The 24,403-nt window shown below is 34.5% G+C and overlaps 1 protein-coding gene across 2 annotated transcripts; it reads left to right on the forward strand.

Moving 5' to 3' along the window:
* arhgef5 (Rho guanine nucleotide exchange factor 5) lies at positions 1-24,403 on the forward strand. 2 transcript variants are annotated; one of them, XM_087286838.1, is made up of 15 exons: positions 1-524; positions 1,312-4,231; positions 7,230-7,278; positions 7,883-7,923; positions 8,739-9,103; positions 11,472-11,632; positions 12,136-12,288; positions 12,380-12,509; positions 15,052-15,126; positions 15,238-15,327; positions 15,443-15,591; positions 16,326-16,469; positions 18,580-18,650; positions 18,725-18,829; positions 23,514-24,403. In XM_087286838.1, the coding sequence occupies exons 2-15, from the start codon at positions 1,432-1,434 to the stop codon at positions 23,648-23,650; spliced, it is 4,470 nt and encodes a 1,489-aa protein (XP_087142964.1). In that variant the 5' UTR covers positions 1-524; positions 1,312-1,431; the 3' UTR covers positions 23,651-24,403. The 2 variants fall into 2 exon arrangements, with proteins under 2 accessions (XP_087142964.1, XP_087142965.1); XM_087286839.1 differs by having other exon boundaries at positions 1,312-3,823.

Consider the following 24,403-nt stretch of genomic DNA (forward strand, 5'->3'; position numbering starts at 1 on the left):
GACAGAATGGCTGACTTGCTCAAACAAATTCTAACGCAATCACTGTGGGTCTTCTAAGTTTATGAGAAGTTAAGCAAAGCTGCGCACAAGCTTGAACAGACATTTACTTTTGGATTCGTCTGTAAGACAGCGCTGGAGGGGGAAGCATAAGGAAAACAGAAACACAAGGAGGGGAGGAAGATAAGTGTCAATCTGTTCAAACTTGTTTGGGAATTTGAGACGGGACGGAGGAGGGGACAAGAGAGAGAGAAACCGAGAGAAAGACTGAAAGGAACACTGAGAATTTTTTTAAACAGTGTTGACAACAATTTTTTGCATTAAATAAGACAGGCAGGCTGAATAATTTAATCAGTGTTTTCAGTGGAGCATTTATCTTACTCAACTTTGGTTCTCTCAAAGGGCAAACACTGATATGTGGAATGTCTATGGATTGTGCAACTCTTGTTACTTTGTCTAAAAAGTAAAAAAAAAAAAAAAAAAAAGAGGTAAAGAGACAGTGAAGCGTCCCCCAAGACCCTTCTTAGGTGAGTTCTCTCCATTATTCACAACTTTTTTTTTTCATAAATTTTGCATAACAAACAGTTCTGAACAGCAATAAACAAACTTGTCCATATCACCAGTAAATATTGCAATGATAAAATTTATTGTTGTAAGTCCTATTCTTAAAGTCACTTTTTTAATGCATTTCTTAATGCGTTATGTGTTCACCACATTGACATGAGTCAGCTTTGTACATGTTGGTTCAACCCAATTAAATAATGCTTCAGCTCTTCCTAGAAATGAATAACATAAAATGCATTGAAAACAAGGTACAGGAATAGTAAAGGGCAGTTGTTGGTTCAACTACATTCTTTGTAATTCATAAATTAATACATGTTAATTTGCTTAACCACTAATAGGCTCATTTACACATATATTTCTTCTATAAATACAACATTTAACATTATGCATTTCTTATTAATTGAACTGATGTGTGTAATTGATGAGTGTAAAGAGTTACATTTAAACATCAACATTTATATATATATATATATATATATATATATATTACCAACACATTATACTTGAAGAGACTTATTTGAGAACAGTTTATAGTTGCATTGTGTTGCTATAAATTCTATGGTAGGCTATAGTGTAAGAACCAGGGGCATGGGTTACATTTCCTGGGATATTTAAAATGGGATAAATGTAAATTAACATTTAAGATAAATAATGTGAAACTCTAAAAAATATATATTTCACTGTGACTGTTGTAAAAATACATTTTGATTAATTGATTTATTGACGTCCAGAACATTTGATCCCTTTTAGGTTCTCTGTGCCATGGAAATCAGTCAAAATAACTGGGCCCCTCAAGACACTGTGCAAATGCAGACCTCTTAAGGTGCAAAGGGCTGTGTCAAATTCAGGGCAAGTTAAAAACAGCAAATTATGGACAGAGAAAGAGCAATGATGCAAGATTCATGTGATGGGACTAGGGAGAGGGACAGACTCCCTGCAATTAGAAGAAGAGAAATGGACTGGAGAGAAAGAGAGAGATGGAGAGATGGAGATCAATATGCAAATGGAAAGTCATCATTGTTTGAGCACACTGTACATGGAGAACGAGACAAAGAAAGCAAAAAAGGGGACACTTTTCCGAGGATGACAAAAGCAAACAGAGAGAGAGATAGAAGAATTCCACTTTCAGAGAATGAAAGGCAACGTCGTTTGGGAAGACCTAAGGACACAACCTATGAGGATGAAAAAGAGAGGGAAAAACGAAGATACAGAGATATGGACACAAGAAGACGCATGAAGGAGCATTCAGATAAACTAAGAGAACAAGAGTTTGAATTAGGAATAAGAGGGAGAAGGAGAGAAGGTCATACAGGGACCAATGACCCTACAGGAATGAGGGAAAAAGAGACAGACAGAGAGAGAGACAGATATAGACAAAGAGACAGAGAGGTCAGGTATTATCCACGACCCATAGAAAGAGAGACAGAGAGTTTTTCAGACAAGGAATGGAGGACTGAGAGACAGAATGGGGCAGAAAGATCTAGGAAAAGAGATACAAAAAGTGAAGGGGACAGTGATGGAGATAGAGGTAAGGAAATGAATAGAGAAGCGGTTACTAAACCTGGACACAAACTCTATAAGAGTGAAGGAGATAGTAAAGCAGACCAAAGAGTAGACCGAGTTAGAGAAAAAGACAGACGTAGAGACCAAGAAGTATGGAGATATAAAGAAATGGTGAGACCTAGAGAAAAAGACTACAGGGAGACAGGCTACTATGATAAAAATGGAATGAGAAAAGATAAAAGGCCTGACAGAGATGCATACTCAAATACACCTGAGAGAGGAAGATACAGAAATGCAGAATTGGAGAAGGATGGATATTCTGAAAGAGAGATTGAAGACAGGGAGAGGTGGAGAAGACAGAACAGAGAGCCATATCGAGACAAGATGGAAAAAAGTGGACAACGTACTGGAGGGAAGATTTCAGGAGTTGAAATTGAGAAAGAACATAATAGGTCAGTGGGGGAGAACCTTGAGGACAGGAATAGAAAAAACACTTCTGAGAGTGAAAAGGAGAAGTTGAAAGGAAGAACAGATGGAGAGCAGGAAGTACGGATTGCACCAAGGGAAGAAGAGGGTAGACAAATTGTTGTTGAGGAAACAGTTACAAAAAAATTTACAGGCAGAATAATGAACAGGTGGCTGGAACCCCGAAGAGAGAAAAACCCATCTCTTTTAGAGGAGGACTACAGAGACAGAGAAAGAGCACGGGAGAGGTACAACCAAAGATTCAAGGAAAGTACAAAGTATGAAGAAGATCCTGCAAGAAATAATGAAAGCAAGAGAACGAGTGCTAAGGACAAGTATAGGGCTGGGGAATTCATGGGGGACATAGATGTAGAAAGCAATGAAAAACTAGATAAACAAGAGGACATGGTTAATGACAAAGAAGCCGTGGAACCAGAATGGCGGGCAAAAAGAGAAATTGGGGGTAATAACATGGAAGTTAATGAAAGAGAGGAAGAGAGAAGCATTGATCGACACGACTACTCAGGAATTGAGGAAGGAAGTGAGGGAGAATCAAGAGCAGAGAAAGACAGAATAATATCAGCAGATGATGGATTTGTGACAGTCTCTAGTGGAGGAGATATTGAAGACTGTATGGATTTCCGGAATGGTGAAGTTCCCACTGATATCTCTGGATGCTCAGAAGCTACACAGGGTGAAGAGAGAGAACCCCTTAGGGTTTTTTGTGTGATTGGTCAAACCCCTATTGAGTCACAAACCAAGCAGAATCCATATATAGATACTGCTTCTGAGGAAGCCACCGATCAGCATTCAGATCAAAACATAGACATCCAAGGTGTTATGTTTATTGAGGATGCAAATGAAGCATTTGAAAAGTTTGAACACAAGGAATCTGACATAGAAGGAGCAATGGATGACCTCGCTCTTTCTGCTAATGAGGAAAAAGTGGAGCAAACAGGAGATAATGACCAGGGAACAGATGACATAACATCACTGAAAGGTCAAATGATTCCTTCCAAAGAGGGAGCAGAAGAAGAGCCTGCAGAGCCTTCTGTAACTTTAGACCCCTGCAATGATGATGGACCTGAGACTATAGTGGCTCCTAGTGAAGATGCATTACACAGAAGAGAAATGGAAGCTACTGGAAACACAGAGGAGCATTTTGATTCAGATGACACATGGAGCACATGTGAAGAACGAAAGCGATGCTCTACTGCTCCTCACCTTACATGGGCGAAGAATGTTGTGAAAGAGATCCTGGGTCCGAATTCAGAAGACACAGAACATATGAGAGGTAGTGTGACACACATAGACATACAAATAAACACACAAACAGAAACTGACAGAGAAATTAACATATCGAGGGAACATGAAGAACTAATACAGGGAGAAGAGAAAGAACAAGGAGAGATTGAAAAGGAGTCAGATGAGGAAACTATCTTGTTGGATCCAAGTTGCATTGAACAGACAGTTTCCTCAAAAAGAGAGGCAGATAGGACAGTAGAAGGACACGTTTCTAAGAGGAAAGATAGCATAGAGAATGTCATTCTTGGTTCAAGTAGCTTTCGAGAATTGGGGAATGAGGCCCGCATAAGGAGGAGGGGTATCCGAAAAACAACAGAGGGAACCAAAGAAGAGGAAGAGGATGAGGAAGAGGGAGGAGTTGGAAGGGACCGCAGGACCAGAGTATTCAACAATTCAGGTGAGAGGAGGACTAAAATAGGAAACGTTTAATGATCCTGATCATTTCCACTCTTTAGCAAGACAGCTAAAATCTTGAGAAGGCTATTTAATTTTTCCTATCAAATTAAATGACAGTGATATAATGTCAAGCAGAGAAGCTAAATGTGCTTATGCAAAAATTAGCACAGACCTTTATGAGTCATCATAAATATTACAACAATGTTTATAATTCACAACCATGTAATGTCTTTTTGAACATGCAAAAACCTGCTAAAAAGTATCGTTTGGGTTTATTTCGAAACAAGTTTAAAGTAAACATCAATTCATAATTTATATATTTGAATTGCATCAATATGTTTCTTTTGATCATTTGTTTGTTAGCATGAATGCAAGATTTGCAATATGCTATTAACATTACATTAGCTTACTACTAACCTGTTGAAAGGCAGTCATCAAAATCAGGGAACTCCTTTTTTTCTGGGTTTGGGGCTTGTGACTACTTTTATATGAGCATCAGTGATCTGATGATTTGCCTTAATCTGAATAAGACAATAATATGATTCAGGTGTTTACATGAGTTGCTTTTTGAATTATATATTCATGATTCCCAGTTACATGTTATGGTCTACATGGTCATTTAAGATAATTCCATGTTTCTATTTCAAAAGTATAAACTTCTATGCCAATGATCACCTCAGATACTTATTACTGTGCTCTAATCACCTCAGATACTGTGCTTTATTCAGTGTCAAATGCTAATGTGAGTTTGAATACCATTACATGACATTTATTGCCAAACTGAAATCAGAAGCAGATAGTTTACCTCGGATCTTGAAAATAAAATACATACTGTATATTTTAAAATTGAATATTGGAAGTGTGAAACCAACAATTATTAGTCACTCAGCATCTACTTTAAATAATGTTAAAGAGGTTGAATTCGTAAATATCGTAAATCTTACCAGTTAATTGGAGTGCAGTGCAATATTCTGTGCTTCTGAATAGCTACAGTATTTTTAAAAAATTCTGTTGTGTTGTGTCTAGTGCAGACAGAAAAATTGAATGTTGCAGGAATCTTGATGTGTGTTGTTAGGAGGACACAGTGTTACAACGTAAGCTGTCTTGCTAACATTTACATTTGTAATGTTTATATTTTTTGCTAATTAAAAGTCACCTCATGTGGATTTTTTTAACTGAATCTGCATCTCATTTCGGAGGCTGCTACTGTCCCCCAGGCATTGCATTTTTGGCCGTGGCTGGATGCATTAAGGCAGCCTTTATGACTGAAATAAAATGCACTGTGGCTGTTTCTCAATTCCAAGAACACAGAGAATATGTTCATGTGGAGACGGTTCTTGCCAAGTTACCTCAGAAGAACGAACTCGGGAGACCATGAGAACAGACAACGTGTCCTCTGAGCAATTAGACGCTGCGTTCTTTTCCATTGGTTACATGACCTTCATATATTCCATTCATTCATTTTCCTTTAGCTAAGTCTCTTTATTCGTTAGGGGTCGCCACAGTGGAATAAACCGTCAACTTATCCAGCATATGTTTTATACAGTGGACACTCTTCCACCTGCAACCCGGTACTGGGAAACATCCATGCACACTCATTCACACACATACACGATAGATCATTTAGTTTATTCAATTCATCTATATCGCATGTCTTTGGAGTTTAGGGGAAACCGGAGCATCCGGAGAAAACCAACATGAACAAGGGGAGAACATGCAAACTTCACACAGAAATGTCAACTGACCCAGCTGGGACTCGAACCAGTGACCTTCTTGCTGTCAGATGACAGTGCTAACCTCTGAGCCACCATGTTGCCTACCTTTACACATTCAACATACAAATATACTTTGCACAGATTTTAATTCTAATTTCAGTAAATAAACAACTTTAATGTGTTTGTGCCTTTATGATAAGTGTTTCACATGTTAATGTTTACTTTCACCATCTTATTTAGGGAAACTCCAGAGATAAAAAAGTTATATCTCTGAACTTTAATAAAAAAAACTATATGCTGTGCTTCCCAGCCCCTTTATTCAGCCGCAATGACTTCTGGACTTCTACAGTGAGTTTTGAACACAAGTCTGGATCGATCCATCCTTATTATCAAGAATACATCTGCGTGTTCTCAGTGTTCTCTGTTCTTGTGGTCTTGAATTTTGGAACTGAACTTTTGACTTTACATACGTTACAGCGTATGATAATGATCTTACATGAGAAAACAAGAATGCTAAAGACTGCATATTGAAATGTAATTGGGTACATTGGCAGTGGGTGAATAATAGAGACCAAAAAAAAAAACATTTGACATTTGACGCGGAATGCACATTTCCAAAGGAGAATAACTGACTTTAGTAATGTTTTTCAGATCAACAAGTATGTTCACTTAACAAGTTTCTTAAATATCTAAACATTATGGTATGCGTATAATTTAGAAGAGTCACAACTTACATACATCAACTTTAAAGACATATGAACTCACACAAACTGTAGACTTTACATTTTACTTCTGTAGGATTGACTTATAATGTATTACACCCTAATTTATTTCGTTGTCTCATTTTAATAGCCTGGAAGCTACAGATAACTTCTGAGGATTGTTGTAGTGGTTGGAGTCATGACTGCAGAAGACTGCTTAAACAGCAGCATTTCTTGGAGGAGGCAAAATGTTTAGCTTCCATATTACCTTTGTTTCACTATCTGAACCATTAATATTTTAATTAGTATTTTTTCATTGCATTCTGGCTGTTTTAGTGACCTGTAATGGAATTCTCCATACCCTGAGATCTTACTGTCTTCTTGTTAGTTATTCACTGTAAATTAAGATCTTGAAAGTGTTTCCTTGATTACCACTTGTGTTGGGTGCAGTATCATCCCCATCTGATTGATTTCATGTGTTAGGCTCATTAAATTCTGATTCTCCCTTGGTTTATGGGAGACCATGAAAAATGAAGAAAAAATGGCATTGTGTTGTTTGCTGATTGATGTGTTTTTATTGTAGATGCTGAGGAGGATGAATTATGTTTGACCTGGAGTGAAGGGGATCTAAGGTAGGATCTAAAAATTTTAATTTGCACATATGTAAACTTTACAGCAGGGGTGCTCAGTCTTGTTCCTGGAGATCTACCTTCATGCAGAGTTCAACTCCAACCCTGATCAAAAGCAGCTAAGCCAACAAAGTATGGTCTGAAGAAGCACTTGGTAATAAAAGACAGGTGCAATTGATAAAAGATACAGCTGAACTTTGCTGGAAAGTAGAACTTGGGATTGGGCATTCTTGCCATATAGCATATGTGCCAATAAAAATGTTTTGGACTTCAGATGAAAACTGTAAATAAAAACTGCTGGTAACACTTTATTTTGATGGTACATGTGAGTATTAGTAGACTGACTGCTTAATATCTGTTGATACTGCTGCTAAACAGACATTTAACTGACTATAAGAAACTTTGCAAGTACCACAACCCTAACCCCAATGTTGCATGAAGATGCAATGTAACATACATTTAACAAAAGGACCATCAAAATAAAGTGTGACCAAAAAGCTTTTATTACATTTTTCTTTATTTGCAGTCTATCACAAAAATAATCTTTTCATCGATAGTCTTACAAATAAAGTATACCAGTTGCCGTATGCATTCTCTTTTCTTTCAGGAAACTTGGGAGGACAAAAAAGAGGAGTTCTAAATACTTTAGTAGGTGTTTGTGTTTTTTCATATACATGGCAAACCCTGTCTATTACAGACTATAAATTATTAGTTAAATTTTCTGCTTCTAAAATTCATTAAACTACAAATATACACACAATTTATACAACTAACTATTTCCCATCGGTACATACCAAAGACTAGATAGTTAATAGTAACTAGTGCACAAAATCCACAAATACATAGTTCTAAATACATGGGTGGTAACAGAGAAGAAAAGTTTTGGCATTCCTAGCTGTGCTGCTTGCTAGTCCTCCAGGCTAAGAACAGGTTTGTGCTTGCAAATCACTCACATCTGCAGATAAACAGCTTCAAATGCTGGCTTAGACCTGCTACACCTATTTGATCTTAAAACATTTTACACATTAACACACTATTTTACTATGTCAGTGTTTCTCCTTCAATATTTCAGTTTCTCTGTAATTATTAACCTGAAATTTGATAGCATTTCCTGAGTAAGAATATGTATTGGCATATGTATTTAATGGCCTGGGTCTGTACTTCTGATGATGGTCATGAACAGAAGATTAAAACTTTGAATATTAGAATGCATATTTAGGTCAAATGAATTAGATAGACTTAGTAAGGTTTTAATTGGAGAAGTTGTTTGGTAACAGCTAGCCAAATTGGGCAGATTAAATATGGTATCAAATTTAACAAAGTATGATATATCATATATGAGAATAATCATGGCTGACTGAAATAATTTTAATAAATGCCATTACTTAAAGTCAAAGGATTTTGTTTACTTTTATGTGATAAAGACTTTTGGTACCTTAAACATCTGGATCTTTCCTTTGCAGACTCTCAACTGTATCAGGAGTACAGTGAGGTCGTCCAGAACAGAGAAATTCTGCTGACTAATTATGATACTACATCGCTAAGTGGAGATAATATCACCATCCGTTCATCTTCCCCTCTGAATCATTCGCCAAAGCTATCTCACAGACCTCTCCCAGCGCTTCCTCAAGTCCACCTGCATCCCCACTCACTGTCCTTGAATAATTCCCTAAAAAGTCTTAATTTACCTCAGCAATCTATGAACAGACCCCCTTCTCCTCGCCTGTCTATCTCCGCTTCCTCACCCACACTGTGGCAGGATCTCCCTGGAGTCAGGAACAGCCCAGAAATTGTGGAACTTACTGAAGATGAGAGACGCCTGCAGGAGGTATAGATGTGTTCGTTATTACCTAAACATTGTGTAAAACACAATTGCTGAAAAAAGTATTTGTGCATTCAAAGTAGTATATATAGATGATAATCTTTATAACTTATATAAATAAAAAAACAGCAATTTTAATATTTCATAAAGCATTCTGTTCTGGGTTATTCTCATATATACCCCTTAAATGCCATCTAAAATTTTCTTCTAAAATTAGCATTTTTTTCAGGCTCCTATGTCTTGATTCAGTTATTTCACTTTAATGGCAAGTAATAGGTTATTTTCATCACTTTCAACATGAAATAACTGAACATAAACATAAGAGGCTAAGAAAAATTCTTACTGTAGAAGAAAATTTCCAGATGGCACTTAAATCTTTTTGCATCTGAACTCTTCACACAGTTTATAAATAGTTGAAGGCAGAATTATTAGCCCCCCTGTTTATTTTTCCTCAAATTTCTGTTTAATATAGGGAAGATTTTTTTCAACACATTTCTAAACATAATTGTTTTAATAACTCATTCCTAATAACTGATTTATTTTTCTTTGCCATGATGACAGAAAAGGGTTTTTTTCTAAATATTTTTCAAGACACTTCTATGCAGCTTAATGTTACATTTAAAGGCTTAATTAGGTTAATTAAGTTAACTGGGCAGGTTAAGGTATTTAGGCAAATCCTTTCATTACAGTGGTTTGTTCTGTAGACTATTGGAAAAATATAGCTTAAAGGGGCTAATAATTTTCAACTTAAGATGTTTTGTTTTTTATTAAAAGCTGCTTTTATTTTTGCCAAAATAAAACAAATAAGACTTTCTCCAGAAGAAAAAATATTATCAGACATACTGTGAAGATTTCCTGTTAAACATTATTTGGGAAATATTTTAAAAAGAAAAAAAATCAAAGGGGGCTAATTATTCTGACTTCAACTGTATATATAGTTAAAGCAAGTTAGGGTAATTACCCAGGTCATTGGAAAACAATGTTTTTTTTTTACCAATCCAAAATAAAAATAAAAAATAATAATAAACATCCTTAAAAAGGCTGTTAATATTGACCTTTAAAAATTGTTTAAAACGATTAAAATACATTTATTCTAGCCAAATTAAAACATTTTTTTTTTTCAGAAGGGAAAATTAGTCTAAGACATAAAAAAAGATTGAACGGAGGGCTAACTTGTATCAGGCCCATTTTTTAATTTGTATTTGTACAGTCTCATTCGTACATTTTAGTATGATTTGCTACAGTGATGGGGTGGGGTTTGGTGTCATGCCTCCTGTAAAAAAATACATAAAAAAATAAGACAATTATAATGTATGAATTTGTACAAATTAGCCACTAAACTGACAAAATGTTAAATAGTTATGATAAAGGGTTAAACAAAACATTTTACAACACTGTAAATCTGAGATGTAGATGAAAAATACAAATTACATAAGTCACAATTAAGAGAAACTCATAGTTCCAATATTTAAAGTAAATATTTAAGATTTTAGCTAACTACTGTAAGAAGTAATATAAAACTGTCACAGATAAAACTAAAATTAACATATACAAATTTTTCATAAATATTGTGGTTCATGATTATCATATCTAATTTTGAGATATAACGGAACGTTCTCATTTATAATTGCTATTTATATAAAAATTTTGAAACTTACATTTGAAAATAAAATGTTTGTGATGATACAGTGTAAAAATAATAGTGATTAGCAGTTTGTAACCTATGATATATGGGTGTATTTCATTTATCTCAAAATTGCCTTATGGAAACTTGATTTTTAACAATTTGACATTTTCAGTAGTTTGAAATGAATTAGTGTATGGATTCATCATGAATGTTTTGGTACAAAAACAGTTAATAATGAGCTGTCGTTACATGTATTCCTATATATTTCTAAATTATGTTTCAAACTATCAACAATTTCAATAAATGTCACTGTTAATTTCCAGAGTTAATTTTTTAACATCAAAAGTGGTCTGAGCAGAGATCAAGGTTGCATAATTAAAAAAAAAAAACTAATAAATAAATAAAAAAATCTGTTATTTTACATAAAATAACGCCCATTAAATTACAGACATTTACTGTAAAATAAAAATTTCTTAAATTTATATTTTCAGTAAATTTCTGTAATTTACTGTCTGTTATTTTACGGCAAATGTCTGCCATTTAACGGCCATTATTTGACGCAAAAAATTTAGAGTGTAAATATAATGCCACAATTAGGTATATGTATTGTATTTTACTCAATGACAATCAGATTTTCATTGGAATTTGTGTCTTTTTTGATGGAGTGATTTGTGTTCAAATTAATGTATTGAGGATATTCATTTTAGTAGTAAGAACAGCATCATGAAGAATCTCTGTCTTTTTAAGGTGAGGTTTGAGGTTGTGACATCTGAGGCATCATACTGTCGTAGTTTGGACATCGTAGTGGAGAACTTTGTCCTGTCTAAACAGCTCAATGCTATCCTGTCATCACAAGACAAAAATTGGCTGTTCTCTAGGCTAAATGATGTTAGAGCCATCAGTCACAGGTTAGACACATCTCATTTATTTTAAAAGAGTTACTTTTTATGACTTAATATTTAAAGATGTTCTCTTCTTAGTGTGTGCCACCAAGCAATTTTGTGTTTAATAGACTTGTAATCGACATCTAAACATAGACGTTTAGTCTAAACAATGCTAAATTTGGGCTGTTAGCAAACATCTTCTACCATCTAACAATGGTCCAAAAATATTCATCAAATAGATAGACTTCACATGTGTACTCATTCTGACTATTTGATGACTAGTCTATTTTGGCCATATCTGGCCTTGTTTTAGCCAAGACATCTGTTTAGATGTCTATTAGATATCTATTAATTACAAAATATGCTTGTTGGGAACATGATTCTATAAAGATGTGAGAATTCTTACATCACCTCATGTTGTGTTTCTGTTTAACTTTGACAGTATTCGGAAGCCATTTCTAAAATGTCAGCTCTAAAATCCTAATCCGATAAATGATAAAATATTTTACATTCTTCTTTTATTCTAGTTTTATGTCTCACCTTGAAGAAAACGTGGAAAGAGATATGTTGCACTTTACAGTCTGTGACATCATTATTAAATACTGTCCCCGATTCCGAAATGTGTATGTGCCATATCTTACCAACCAATCATATCAGGACAAGACGTATCAAAGATTAATGTGAGTATGTTTTTGAAAGATTCAGTAGCTGAAAATGTGTTTCTCTGTTTAATTTTCTGCCCATTTTATTTTATTCTTCAATGTCTTTTAGGGATGAGAGTCAGGAATTTCGCAGAGTTGTGGAAAAGTTAGAGCGTAATCCAGTGTGCCAGCGGTTGCCTTTACGGTCATTTCTCATTCTTCCGTTCCAACGAATTACACGCCTCAAACTATTAGTGCAGGTACTGTCCTCCTCTGTTCTGTTAAAATCTGCCACACACATTTTTTTTAATGACACATTCTTATGACACATGGATGGTTTTGGAACTGGAAGTATTTTACATCTCCAAGATAAGCCGCCAATTATTTTTTTAAAATGTGATGGTTTTGAATATTACCACAAATTAAACTTTAAAAAATGTTTGTTTGTATGTTTACTAAGGCAGTGTTTCTCAACCTCGTTCCTGGAGGCCCACCATGTTTTGGATGTGCTTTTTAGTCACACCTATTACAGGTCTTTTAGGGCGCACTTCCACTATACAGTTGCCTTGTACCAGGCCAGAGCACACTTGTCACCCCTCACATTTCCCCCGACGACCCACACTCACATTGCATTCAGGCCTGAACACACTTACGTCATTGATGATGTGCTGTTCAGAAACGCTCTTACTCAGCAAAGCGGAGATTTCTTTATATCATCATATCATTTTAGTCGTTTAGGATGCAGTGACACACAGTCCAAACTTTCGACGACAGATCCCACACTTTTGACGCTCTTAAACAATCATAAAGTTCTTGTGCTGCAGGAATATAGAGGTTTGCTAAAGGTGCAGCTGTGATGCAGTGAGGGGTTTGCGTCTTTTATAATCTACGACAACTCGAGTTCATTAAACAGTAAGAATAATTTAAAAATTCATATCAAACAGTCCCTTAAAAGCCATGTCTCGTCTTCAGTTTCGGGCTTCAGTTTTGGTGGTCCTCCAAGATCGCGATTGAGAAACACTGTATTAAGGGATTTAACTTATTAAATCCTATTGTACCTATTTTTCACTGCTTTTGCCTTCAGCTTTAATTATCACTTAATTATTTTGTCTAATTTTACTAAGCTAAAAAATATATTTTATGTCTGGAGAAGCTCTGGAAGGCATTGAGGCATGTAATTTGTTGTTCTCTCATTAGTTTGTAAAAAAAAGGTTTTGGATACATCAATTGCACATTAGTTGGTCAACTTTTGTGATATTTGTTTAAATGACATAATTTTTTAGCAACACAGTAATGTAATAACATTTTAAAATACAGTAAAAACTGTACATGCCCTGTGATATCTGGTTTGGTTTTAGTATCTTAAGCTAAAGTACAAAACAGTGATAAATGTCAACTTGGTAACGTATTATTAAGTGTTTTAAAATATTTAACAATAATTTAAACAATAATTTAAACAATTATTAACAGAATTAAAATTCTCTGTTACATGTAAGCAGTTTCTATTATTTTCCATTGCTAATTTATTTCGTTTACTGTACTTTATACATTTATTGTATCATTACAGTTTAGGGAAACTTAATGGAAATTACTTGAAATAGAGCCAAAATTCTGGAGTCTCATGGTCACTCCTCTAAAAAGATCCTTGGTCTCATATCTTTGCAGTATTCTCACTCACTCGGGCCCCCTCGCTTTGTTCTTTGCTTTATCAGGCATCGGCACAGCTAACAAACCATCAATTTCTCAATTGTTTTACACAGAGCATGCCCTTCCAACCACAACCCATCACTAGAGTACAACCCCCAGTGCTGGAAAACCTAGGCAGTATTGTTGGCAATATTATATAAACATGGCATTCATCCATCTTCCTTTACAGAGAATGCAATGTGATTAATTTTCATTTAAAGTTTTTCTCAGTGGCTTTGGTGCATTTCTCACAACACTATTTACATTTGCACACAAAACAATTAGTAGAAACTGCAAAATCTAGTTGATAACCTGCAAAAGCGTGTCACTTGCTCGAAATGAATAGCTCATTCCTCAAAAGCAAGTCATCATGTCAATGAAAGTGTTAGTGTCATCAAGATGAAAAATCCTGAAACCCTTTTATATGAACAAGATAGTCAAATGGCTTTCTCATGTTTTCATTATGACAGTTTGCTCTGTACAATTTGTTCCAATACAAAAAAAGTCAGATTTTGGTGACACTTCCTGAAAATGCTCAAGACAGCACTATATACTTTTTGCACAGCCATTTGAAAACTATAGTAAAGTTAGGCATCACTGCATTTCTCTAATGTATTCACAGCATTGTGCAAAAGAATGAATACACTTTTATTTACAACAAACATAAAACTCCTTTGGATGGAGCCGTGCACAACTGTAAACATTGCATTACATATTGGAACTGAACCTACAACGTACACAGGTCTGTAAATTATTCATGAAATTGTTCATTTTAGAGGATATTTTGAGATAAAAATGTTTCTAAAATTTTGACAACCAGTTTAACATTTTTTATGTGATGACTTAAGTAATGAAATGAGCATTCACAAGTTTAGTTCATTTTGACTGACATGACATAAGCAAATAATAATGTTATAAAACAGCAGAGAGTTGTATGAAAGCAGTTGATGTATGTCCAAAAGCATTTGCAATTAGTTGAAAGGAATGAGAAACTCCTACTATGATGTGCACAAATGAAGAATTGTTTTGAGAAATGCATTAGTGAAAAATGCATCAAAGCCATGGAGTAAAAACTGTAATTTACATTTTACACTATTTTTTTCTCTTTTTGTATAGAATATTGTAAAGAGAACTGCTCCAAAAACCAAAGATGAAGTGCAGGCCATTAAGGCCATGAAACTACTTGAGAAGGTGAGACTTCTATTGATGTTCTTGGAACAAAGTAGTTGTCACTTACATAGCTTTGCAATTTCTCATTAGTTTCTTAGTCTCTTTCTAACTTCTCACCTTGCATCTTTACAGATGATCCTGGATAGTAATGAAAGTATTTCTCAAATGAAAAACATTGAGTCACTTGTGACTCTTAATGCCAAAGTTGACTTTGAGTGCAGGGTAAGAATGACACAAGTTTGGAAACCTAATGTTTACTCTCTGCTCTCTGAATCATTCCATTTAGACATTTAGCATTTTAGAGTTATAATAACTGTATTTTGGTTATGTCTCCTAGACTCTTCCATTGATAAGTCAGTCCCGCAGATTAGTACGAGAAGGGCCTGTGACTGAACTGAGAGACTTTTCCTTGAAAGACAGAGAAGAAGAGAGAAGTGTTTATATGCACCTTTTTAATGACTACCTCTTGCTCTCTATACGGAAAGAGTATGTTTGACCTTTCTTAACATCTATAATTCACTTCATTGAATATCTTTAATAAATCGTCACCTTAGAATTATAAGGTTCTATCTGCGTTCTGGTTGATTTTGAGATTTTTAGCTCAAAGGTTTTTGCATTCCATGTAGCATATAGTAGGTGTGTAACATTTGTTTTTTAAATAAAAAGTCTAAAATGTAAACAACTTATTTTAAAAAATCCCATAATGTAAATAAGTTGTCATTTAATAAGAATATGTCAATAACTCAGTTTTGACAAAAATGTGAGAAAATACCTTATAATTCTAAGGTGACGAAATGAAACCAGGATTTTAACTACAGTTTAAGCCCTACTCTGTAAAAAAAAAATAATAATAATCTGTAATTTTACGGTTTATTTCCAGCAGCTGGGGTACTGGAAAAAAAATGTAAAATAACAGCAGTTGAATTACAGAAGTTTACCAGAAATGTAAATTAAAGGAAATTTCTGTAACTAAATGTCTGTTATTTTACGATGAATGTCTATAATTTAACGACTGTTGTTTTACGTTTTTTCTCGGTACCCCAGCTGCTGAAAATAAAATTACAGATTTTTTTTTTACAATTTAAACTAAATTGCATATTTGAGTTATCATACATCATTGATTTGTTACTAGATGCACACCATCCTCTTATTTGAATATAAGTCATTCCATGTGTTTTAAAGTTTTACGTCACATTGAAATCTTAACTTCCTGCTTGCAGAGGGGGTAGGTTTACAGTTATCGACCATGCTCCTGTATCAGAGCTGCGGGCCGAGAACTGCAGGTTCAAACTACATTCCTTACAGAAAAACCTGTTCCGTCTGCACATGCCACAAAAAGCCTTGCTTTTGCGAACAGATACCCAGTAAGTATGCCATTGTGCTTGCTTGTTTATGAAAAAAAAGTAGTTGTACTTGTATTCATGTAAACATACCAGTAGGTGTGATGTGGCAAGGCTACACAGCATTTTGATTTAGTGGCTTATTTGTATAATTTAGTACGATTTAGGTGGGGTTGTGTGCTTCGCCTTTTAAAAATTGTACTAATTCAAACAAATTAGCCACTAAACTGACAGAATGTAAAATAGTTACAATTCCTCGTGAGATCATGCTGGATTTGCACATGCTAATTCAGCTCATAGCAAATAAAGATATTTGCACTTGACCATTTATTTACCTTTATGCTGTATTTCCTGTATTTCAAGTGTTCGAGTGGAGGCAAAGACTGCATGTGTTCTGTTAAACACACTCATCTCCATTAAAAAAACATCTGCTGAATAAATTTTACTCAAACAATATGTGATATCTAATTAAATTTAATTAAACTAACCTCTACCACCAAAGAGTATTGAAGGAGAACTTCAACAGTGTCCCCCAAATGACTATAATGCAGACATCTATTTTATTAATTTTAATCGGCTATTTTGTTGCTAATTTTTTTTTTTCAGTTTGAAAACATTACTTGTCATGTTTACACTTAAAATAAAATAGATTCGGGCATAAGTATGCTTATTTTCTTTTAAGATTCTTTCAGTGATCAGCATTTATCTGAAATAAAAACTTATGTAACCTTGAAACTGATGCTATTTAAATGTTTGGAGTCAGTATAATTTTTTTTTTTTCAAGTGCAGAAATGATAGAATTTAATACTTTTATTTAGCCATAATGTTAGATTAGACTCTTTTAAATAAATTATGTTCCGGCGACACGGTGGCGCGGTAGGTAGCGCTGCCGCCTCACAGCAAGAAGGTCACTGGTTTGAGCCTCGGCTTTTTTGGTTGGCATTTTTGTGTGGTGTTTGCATGTTCCATGTTTGTGTGGGTTTCCTCCGAGTGCTCTGGCTTCCTCCACAGTACAAAGACACAGTGAATTGGGTTGGCTAAATTAGCCGTAGTGTATGAGTGTGAATGAATATTTTCCCAGAGATGGGTGGCATCTGCTGCGTAGATCATATGCTGAATAAGTTGGCGGTTCATTCCGCTGCGGAGACCCCAGATTAATAAAGGGACTAAGCTAAAAAGAAAATGAATGAATAAATTGTTCCTCTAAACTTTCTATTCACCAAAAAAAGCTGAAACATTTGTACTAAGCTGTCAACATACTAATAATGATAAAGATAATAATTATAATGATAATATTCATAATTTTTTTGAATTTTTAAACAAGAAATCGATATATTAAAATGATTTTTGAAAAACTGTGTAAGAATGATGTAAAAAATCATCCTTAAAATCATGTGACTAAATTGTATTTGCACATATTTCAATAGAAAAACGGTTATTTAAAGTGGTCAAAATAGTTTAATATTTTACCAGTTTGTTGTAAACCAAATTAGGCTTAGAAAGCAGAGGTGAATTAACAAAACATTGGAGGAGACCTATTATGCAAACAACACTTTTGCGAGGGGTTTAAACACAGTTGTGTGGCAACAGTCTGCAAATAACAATGCAGTCAAAATGTATTCATTTTATTTTTCATAAAAACAGTCTGTAGAAACTGTATACCTTTGTACATAACGTAATATCAAAGGGAGAAAGTCCCAAGTCCCTTGCATCTGTCCCTCACTGGTATTGGACATTAGTCTTGTTTTGAATTTGCCCCTATGCTGACTGGGAGCACAATGTTATTTGAATATAAAGCGACAGTTAGGCACCATTAGGATCAAAGCCTAGGGGCAGTTTCAGAGAGTTCTAAAACATTATTTATGGGGTAGTGTGAGATGAAACTTCAGAGACTTATTTTGTATCTTGTAAAAACGGGCATAATAGGTCCCCTTTAAAAACCTTTTAAAACGCAGGAAACTGCATCACAAGTGTAACTGGACACACTTGCTGTAGAGTTTTACCTTTACAAGCCTTTTCTAAAACATTGAATTTTTTATTTAGATCAGAAAATGATACTATATTCATCTAGTATTTTGCAATCTGATTATACAGAATGATGTGATATACTAATCCTTGTATTAACTTTCCTCAGAGCTGATAATCTGCGCTGGATATCAGCGCTCTCACGTCCTTATCCTGAGATTGACTTCGGTGCAGTTCAGGGTATGCTCTACCTAAAATTGCAATATCAAAGCAGATATTCTAATATTAATAATGTTTCTTTTTTACATTTTCAGAAACTCCACAAATGCAGTGCATCAGAGCATATGTTGCCCAGCAACCAGATGAACTCAGTTTAGAGAAAGCTGATGTCCTTGTAGTTCACCAGCAAAGTAGTGATGGTGAGTTAGAACACTAAACACATTAACGAAAAATACCCCTGTATATTCATCACTATATCTGACACCCCTTCCGTTTCAGTTGACACAACACACCACTACATGCACAACAGCAATGTAGAACGGTAGCGCTTTTTTAGATTACCGTGTTGTTGTTGTTTGCTTCATTATTTTTTATTTTTGTCATCTTTGGTAGATTGGTCCCTCTGTAAATGAACAGGCTGCATCTGTGTTCTTTAATCCCTGCACTGTCTGTAGATTGCAAGAAAGAATTTTCCACTCTCACTGCTGTTTTTGTGGGCTTGTGACTTCATCAATAGTGATTATTTAGTAATGACCTCTTCAGTGGTTTGAAACAACAAACTCATAGTTATAAGCTCAGGGCCCATATTCACAAAAAAAATAAATAAATAATTATCTAGCTATTAAATAGAAGCAAACGTTTTTAATTTAGAGAATTGTCTAAAAGTTGTTCACAAAGCTTCTAAGATTAATCTTTACTAAGTATATGTGAAGTCTTAAGCTAAGAGTGAGGGTTGGGTTGACTACTGGTGCATTGCCACTGAGGGATACAGTTTAGTACACTCTTAGAAATGAAGATATGCAAGCTATCACTGGGGTGGTACCTTTTTCCAAAGGTACACATTTGTACTTTAAAGATCCATATTAATACCTCAAGGGTACATATTAGTACCTAAAATGTACAAAAGTGTTCCTCTTATTTTTTTAGGTACTAATGTATAATTTTAAGGTACCAATATGGACTCTTTAAGTACAAATGTGTACCTTAAAAAAAGGTACCCCATTGACAGCTCGCGTACCTTTATTTCTGAGAGCGTACGGTACGGTATACTCTCAGAAATAAAGGTACGAGAGCTGTTAGGGGTGGTACCTTTTCAAAAGGTACTTGCCTGTAATTAAAGGGTCTATATTGGTACCTCAGAAGTATATATTAGTACCTAAAATATTTAAGAGGAACACTTTTGTACTTTTTAGGTACTAATATGTATCTCTGAGGTATTAATATAAACCTATTACGTACAAATGTGTACCTTTGGAAAAGGTACCATTCCAGGGACTACTCTCGTACCTTTATTTCTGAGAGGGTACGGTAAGCTTTTTTGTGTGTTTCGACTGTGTTTTAATCACACAAAAAGGGTACATTTTGGCAGTGGAAACACAAGACTGGTGACCCCTACCAAACCGTTCAGTGGACAGGAGGCATATGCTGCTATTGATGATGTCAGCTTGATTAATAACTCGCAAAGTGATTGGCTAATGGGAAAGGGATGAGTCTCTGTCAGATATTTATTCATGGAAATTTTAGAAACATGGAGTGTGTATAATATGTTGCAAAATAATAATAATAAAAAATTCCCACATTGAACTTAAATATGCAGGCTAAGTCATACCTGCTCACATGCCTGCCTGGGAGTCTCCGTCAATCTCCCCCCACCCCCCAGTCTCAGAATTTTAGAGACAAATTTTAACAGGTATGGGCTAAGTAAAGAACTAAACTCTTTAAAAGTATGTTGCTTGAATTTAATGTCATAGCTGTTAACTAATGACTTTCATCCAATGTTACAATTTAATGTATTTTCCTATAAAATAATTAAGCAAATATATATTTTTTTATATTTCGTCACCTTAGAATTATAAGGTTCTATCTGACCTTTTTGTCAAAGTTGAGTTATTGACATATTCTTATTAGACATAACTGACTTATTTACAGACTTATTTACATTATGCAATGATTTTAAAAGTTCTTTTTATTTTAAGACTTTTATTTAAAAAACATACGTTAAACACATACTGTTTGCTATGCAATGGAAAAAAGTCGAAGCTTGACAAAATCATTCAGAATGCAGATAGAACCTTATAATTTCAAGATGACGATTAGTATATATTTTAAAAATACATAAAAATGGCCAAATTGGAAAATATATTTGATTACATATAATACATTTGAGAACACATTTCTTACCAAATAGGAACACCTCTGTGATTAAATTGATAACTTATTAAAAGCTCACTGTAATTAAATGTTTTCAAAAAGTTTTCTTTCTAAGGTAGAGACAGCCAACAGCCATTTTAATATTGTTGTCACTGTTATCACTACTTCTAACATTCCACAGATTTTGGAGATAATTTTATTCCTAATGTGCTTTGTGAATTACTCTTAGAACAAAAAATGGAGTTCTAAATTTAGGACAGATAAAAAGTTTGGGTGATTAAGGTTTTATACTCACAATGTTTTGAGAATACAGCCCCAGGGATTTTCATAATGGCACCTCATTAAACTCAACATATATAACCAAGTGTGTCTTGGAAATGTCCAGTTTATTACTCCATCTGCGCTGTCGATGCATTGTTAAAGTTCTAGGAAACTTTAAGTAGGTAGTATATGCTGATGTTGTACTGATAATTTCCAGTGTAAACCATCAGAAAGTTAAATTTAAAGTTTAAAGTTGTTAAATTTATTTTAAAGATAAAATAAATTTGTTGCTTGATCAAACTGAGCTGAAGCAACACAATTGTTGATTTATTTGAACAAATTATAATTCATGTTCTAAACACTTAAATATGTAAATAAATAAATAAATAAATACATAATAATAATAAACTTAACTAATTGTGTTGGTAAGGGCGAGGCAGTGGTGCAGTAGGTAGCGCTGTCGCCTCACAGCAAGAAGGTCGCTGGTTCAAACCTCGGCTCAGTTGGTGTTTTAGTGTGGAGTTTGCCCCACAGTCCAAAGACATGCGGTACAGGTGAATTGGGTTGGCTAAATTGTCCGTAGTGTTTGAGTGTGTGAATGTGTGTGTGGATGTTTCCCAGAGATGGGTTGCGGCTGGAAGGGCATCCGCTGTGTAAAAACTTGCTAGATAAGTTTGCGGTTCATTCCGCTGTGGTGACCCCGGATTAATAAAAGGACTAAGCCGACAAGAAAATGAATGAATGAATGAATGAATGAATAATTGTGTTGGTGTGTTGGTGGGTATGGAAGTGTTGTTCCCAGCATGCTTGATTGCATGAAAACAAGAACATTATGACAATAAATGTAATCCTAGTTCTTTTAAATCCTAGTTCTTTTAAACTAAAGTTAAAAGAAAGACTTGTACACCTATAACTCATTAAGAGAATAAGCTCAACCCTGTTAGACCATGCACAACGGCACAAAGCGGATTTTTCTGTTCTAAAATAGCAAAAGTGGATTCGGACACACCTTTAATGCTTTAACACCCTGCACTTTGGACTTTGCGCCAAGATCTTTAAAAATAGAGCCTATATAGAGTTTCAAGTAAGGTTTTGAGTTTTGCTTAAATATTATTTTTACTTTTGGGTTCCATTTAACCTAAAATAAGTTAAAGGTGCCCTATAAAAAATGTGGGTAATATCCAAATAATAAGAGTTCAGTAGATGGAAATCGCAGTGAGTCTCAGTAGTGTAGTAAAACCCCAATGAAAAATAGCCCTATCAGAACACAATACAGATTAATGTGTGACTCAATATTTGCATAAACTTTAGGTCACATTTTATATTATCCACACCAGAAAACTGTGGCGTTAACAGATGTTGCTCTGGATCATTGATATGCATGACGCAGGCTGTGTTTGATAAGCCACAACGTTTCCTATTATGACAACAATGGCCATTTTCCAGTTATTTTTAAGTTTATGTTAAACTTACTATTCTTGTCAGCCATCTGTTCATATCCTCATCAAGATGCAAAATATGGAATACAGATTTATCATTTATTCAGCTTCACCCTAATGCATAATGTATATTGTGTTAATTCATCCTGTTTATTGTAAAATTTAATTTGTGTTTAAACAAACAGATGTAGACTGTCAAGTATAAGTATGTACTTAGTTTAAAATGCGTGTTTAAAATTTGTGTCAGTCATAAAGCTCTTACTGTCCTTCTTCTGAAGAACAGACTGCAAGGGTCAAAGCAGATATGGTCAATACGAAGCTTTTGATTCTAGTTATGTTTTATGGAAAATAAAAGAGCTTATAAAGCCATTTCTGGAGATTTTTTTTACTTCCCTAGGCCACATAGCTACTATGTGTACTATTTCAGAGAATAATTTAACTTATTAAAGCAATGCAGTGTATAGCACCTTTGAATTGACACATTTCAAAAGAGTGCAAATGTGTGGCTTCATTAAATTTTGTGACACCAATGGTTACATTTTTTGACTTGCTGCCAATTGTTCATGTAATTCATGATTCAATAACCTTTTCATCTTATACTTTTATTTCTGATTTATTTTAATTATAATAAAAAAAAAACTCCAGATCAACATTCTGCAGATTTGTCTCCAATCAAGTAACGAATCACATTAATTAAAAGGGAATAAATGGATACCACTTTTCAATTTAAAAAGACATTTTAAAAGACCAAACATGACAAGTTAAAATGATAGATTCACAAGATACACCATATAAAGAGTACTGTGGAGTGTCATTAACCTATGCTGTGGTTGAGGAGGTGAAGGGGAGGTCAGCGAGGGCATCACATGACGAGGAACTGAGACAGTTTAAGATTTTCACCTTAAACTTTTAGCTTCATGATGAAATCAGGAGATCAAGAAATCTAAATTATCTTTAATCTTTGGTAGAAGCGAAACTCTGCTGGACTGTTGACAATCTTGAAATCAATCTTTTCACATTTTTTTTTTTTTAGGCTGGGTGGAAGGTACTCGTTTGTCAGACAGGCAGCGTGGCTGGGCTCCTGAGCTTCACCTGGAGACAATAACCAGTGACAAAGCAAGGAAGCGCAACCTGCTGGATACCATGAAAATTGCTACTGCTGCAATGTGAAGCAACAGGCTTCAATCAGGTCCAAGTTTATGTAAAATATCCCTTCAAGAGCTTTAAGAATTTATGTTTCAACTTCATAGGAAGTTTCTATTTATTTGTTTACCTACTGTTAAGGGTGATGTGGGTGATTTGGCATCACACATGTAAGGATATAGAGTACTCCAAAACTTGGAAATGGTCTGCAAGAATGTTGAATTATACTTTCACCAGAGGAAATAGATGCAGCTGAAGTCCATCTTAAGATTTCTTAAGTTATTAAGTAACCATATGGATATAGTAATGCTGAATGCACACCCGAGTTAGAACTACTTGTTCTCTGTTATTAATAAACATGAAATCCCCAAGTGCAATATAAATTCTGTTGGATTGCAGCCTAATGAAAATAATAGTTAAAAAAAAAGTCTTATTATCCAACAGAGCACAAGTTTAAGAAGAACAAGTACATATAGACTGTTAAAAAAACTGTTGACTTCAATAAACTGCAAATATTATGCAGGATTATGTATTATGATGTTTCTGTTAAACTGCAAAAGCAGATAAAACACCCAATGTCACCAGCAATGTACATACTATAGGAGTTTAATTTGTTTAATGCTTTCATTGAATCAACTTTCTGTTCAAACTGAAATCAAATGCTTTACTGTAATATAAAGAATCATTTAACATTTCTGAAATGTTTCTACAAATATGACAGAAAAAGATAATCAACTTTTTGTCTACATGTAAATAAAAATAAATGAAAATGAAAAATGG

Source organism: Danio rerio, chromosome 16 (genome assembly GCF_052040795.2).
Source record: "Danio rerio strain M-AB ecotype USA chromosome 16, GRCz13ab, whole genome shotgun sequence".
In the NCBI taxonomy this organism is placed as follows: Eukaryota; Metazoa; Chordata; class Actinopteri; order Cypriniformes; family Danionidae; genus Danio; species Danio rerio.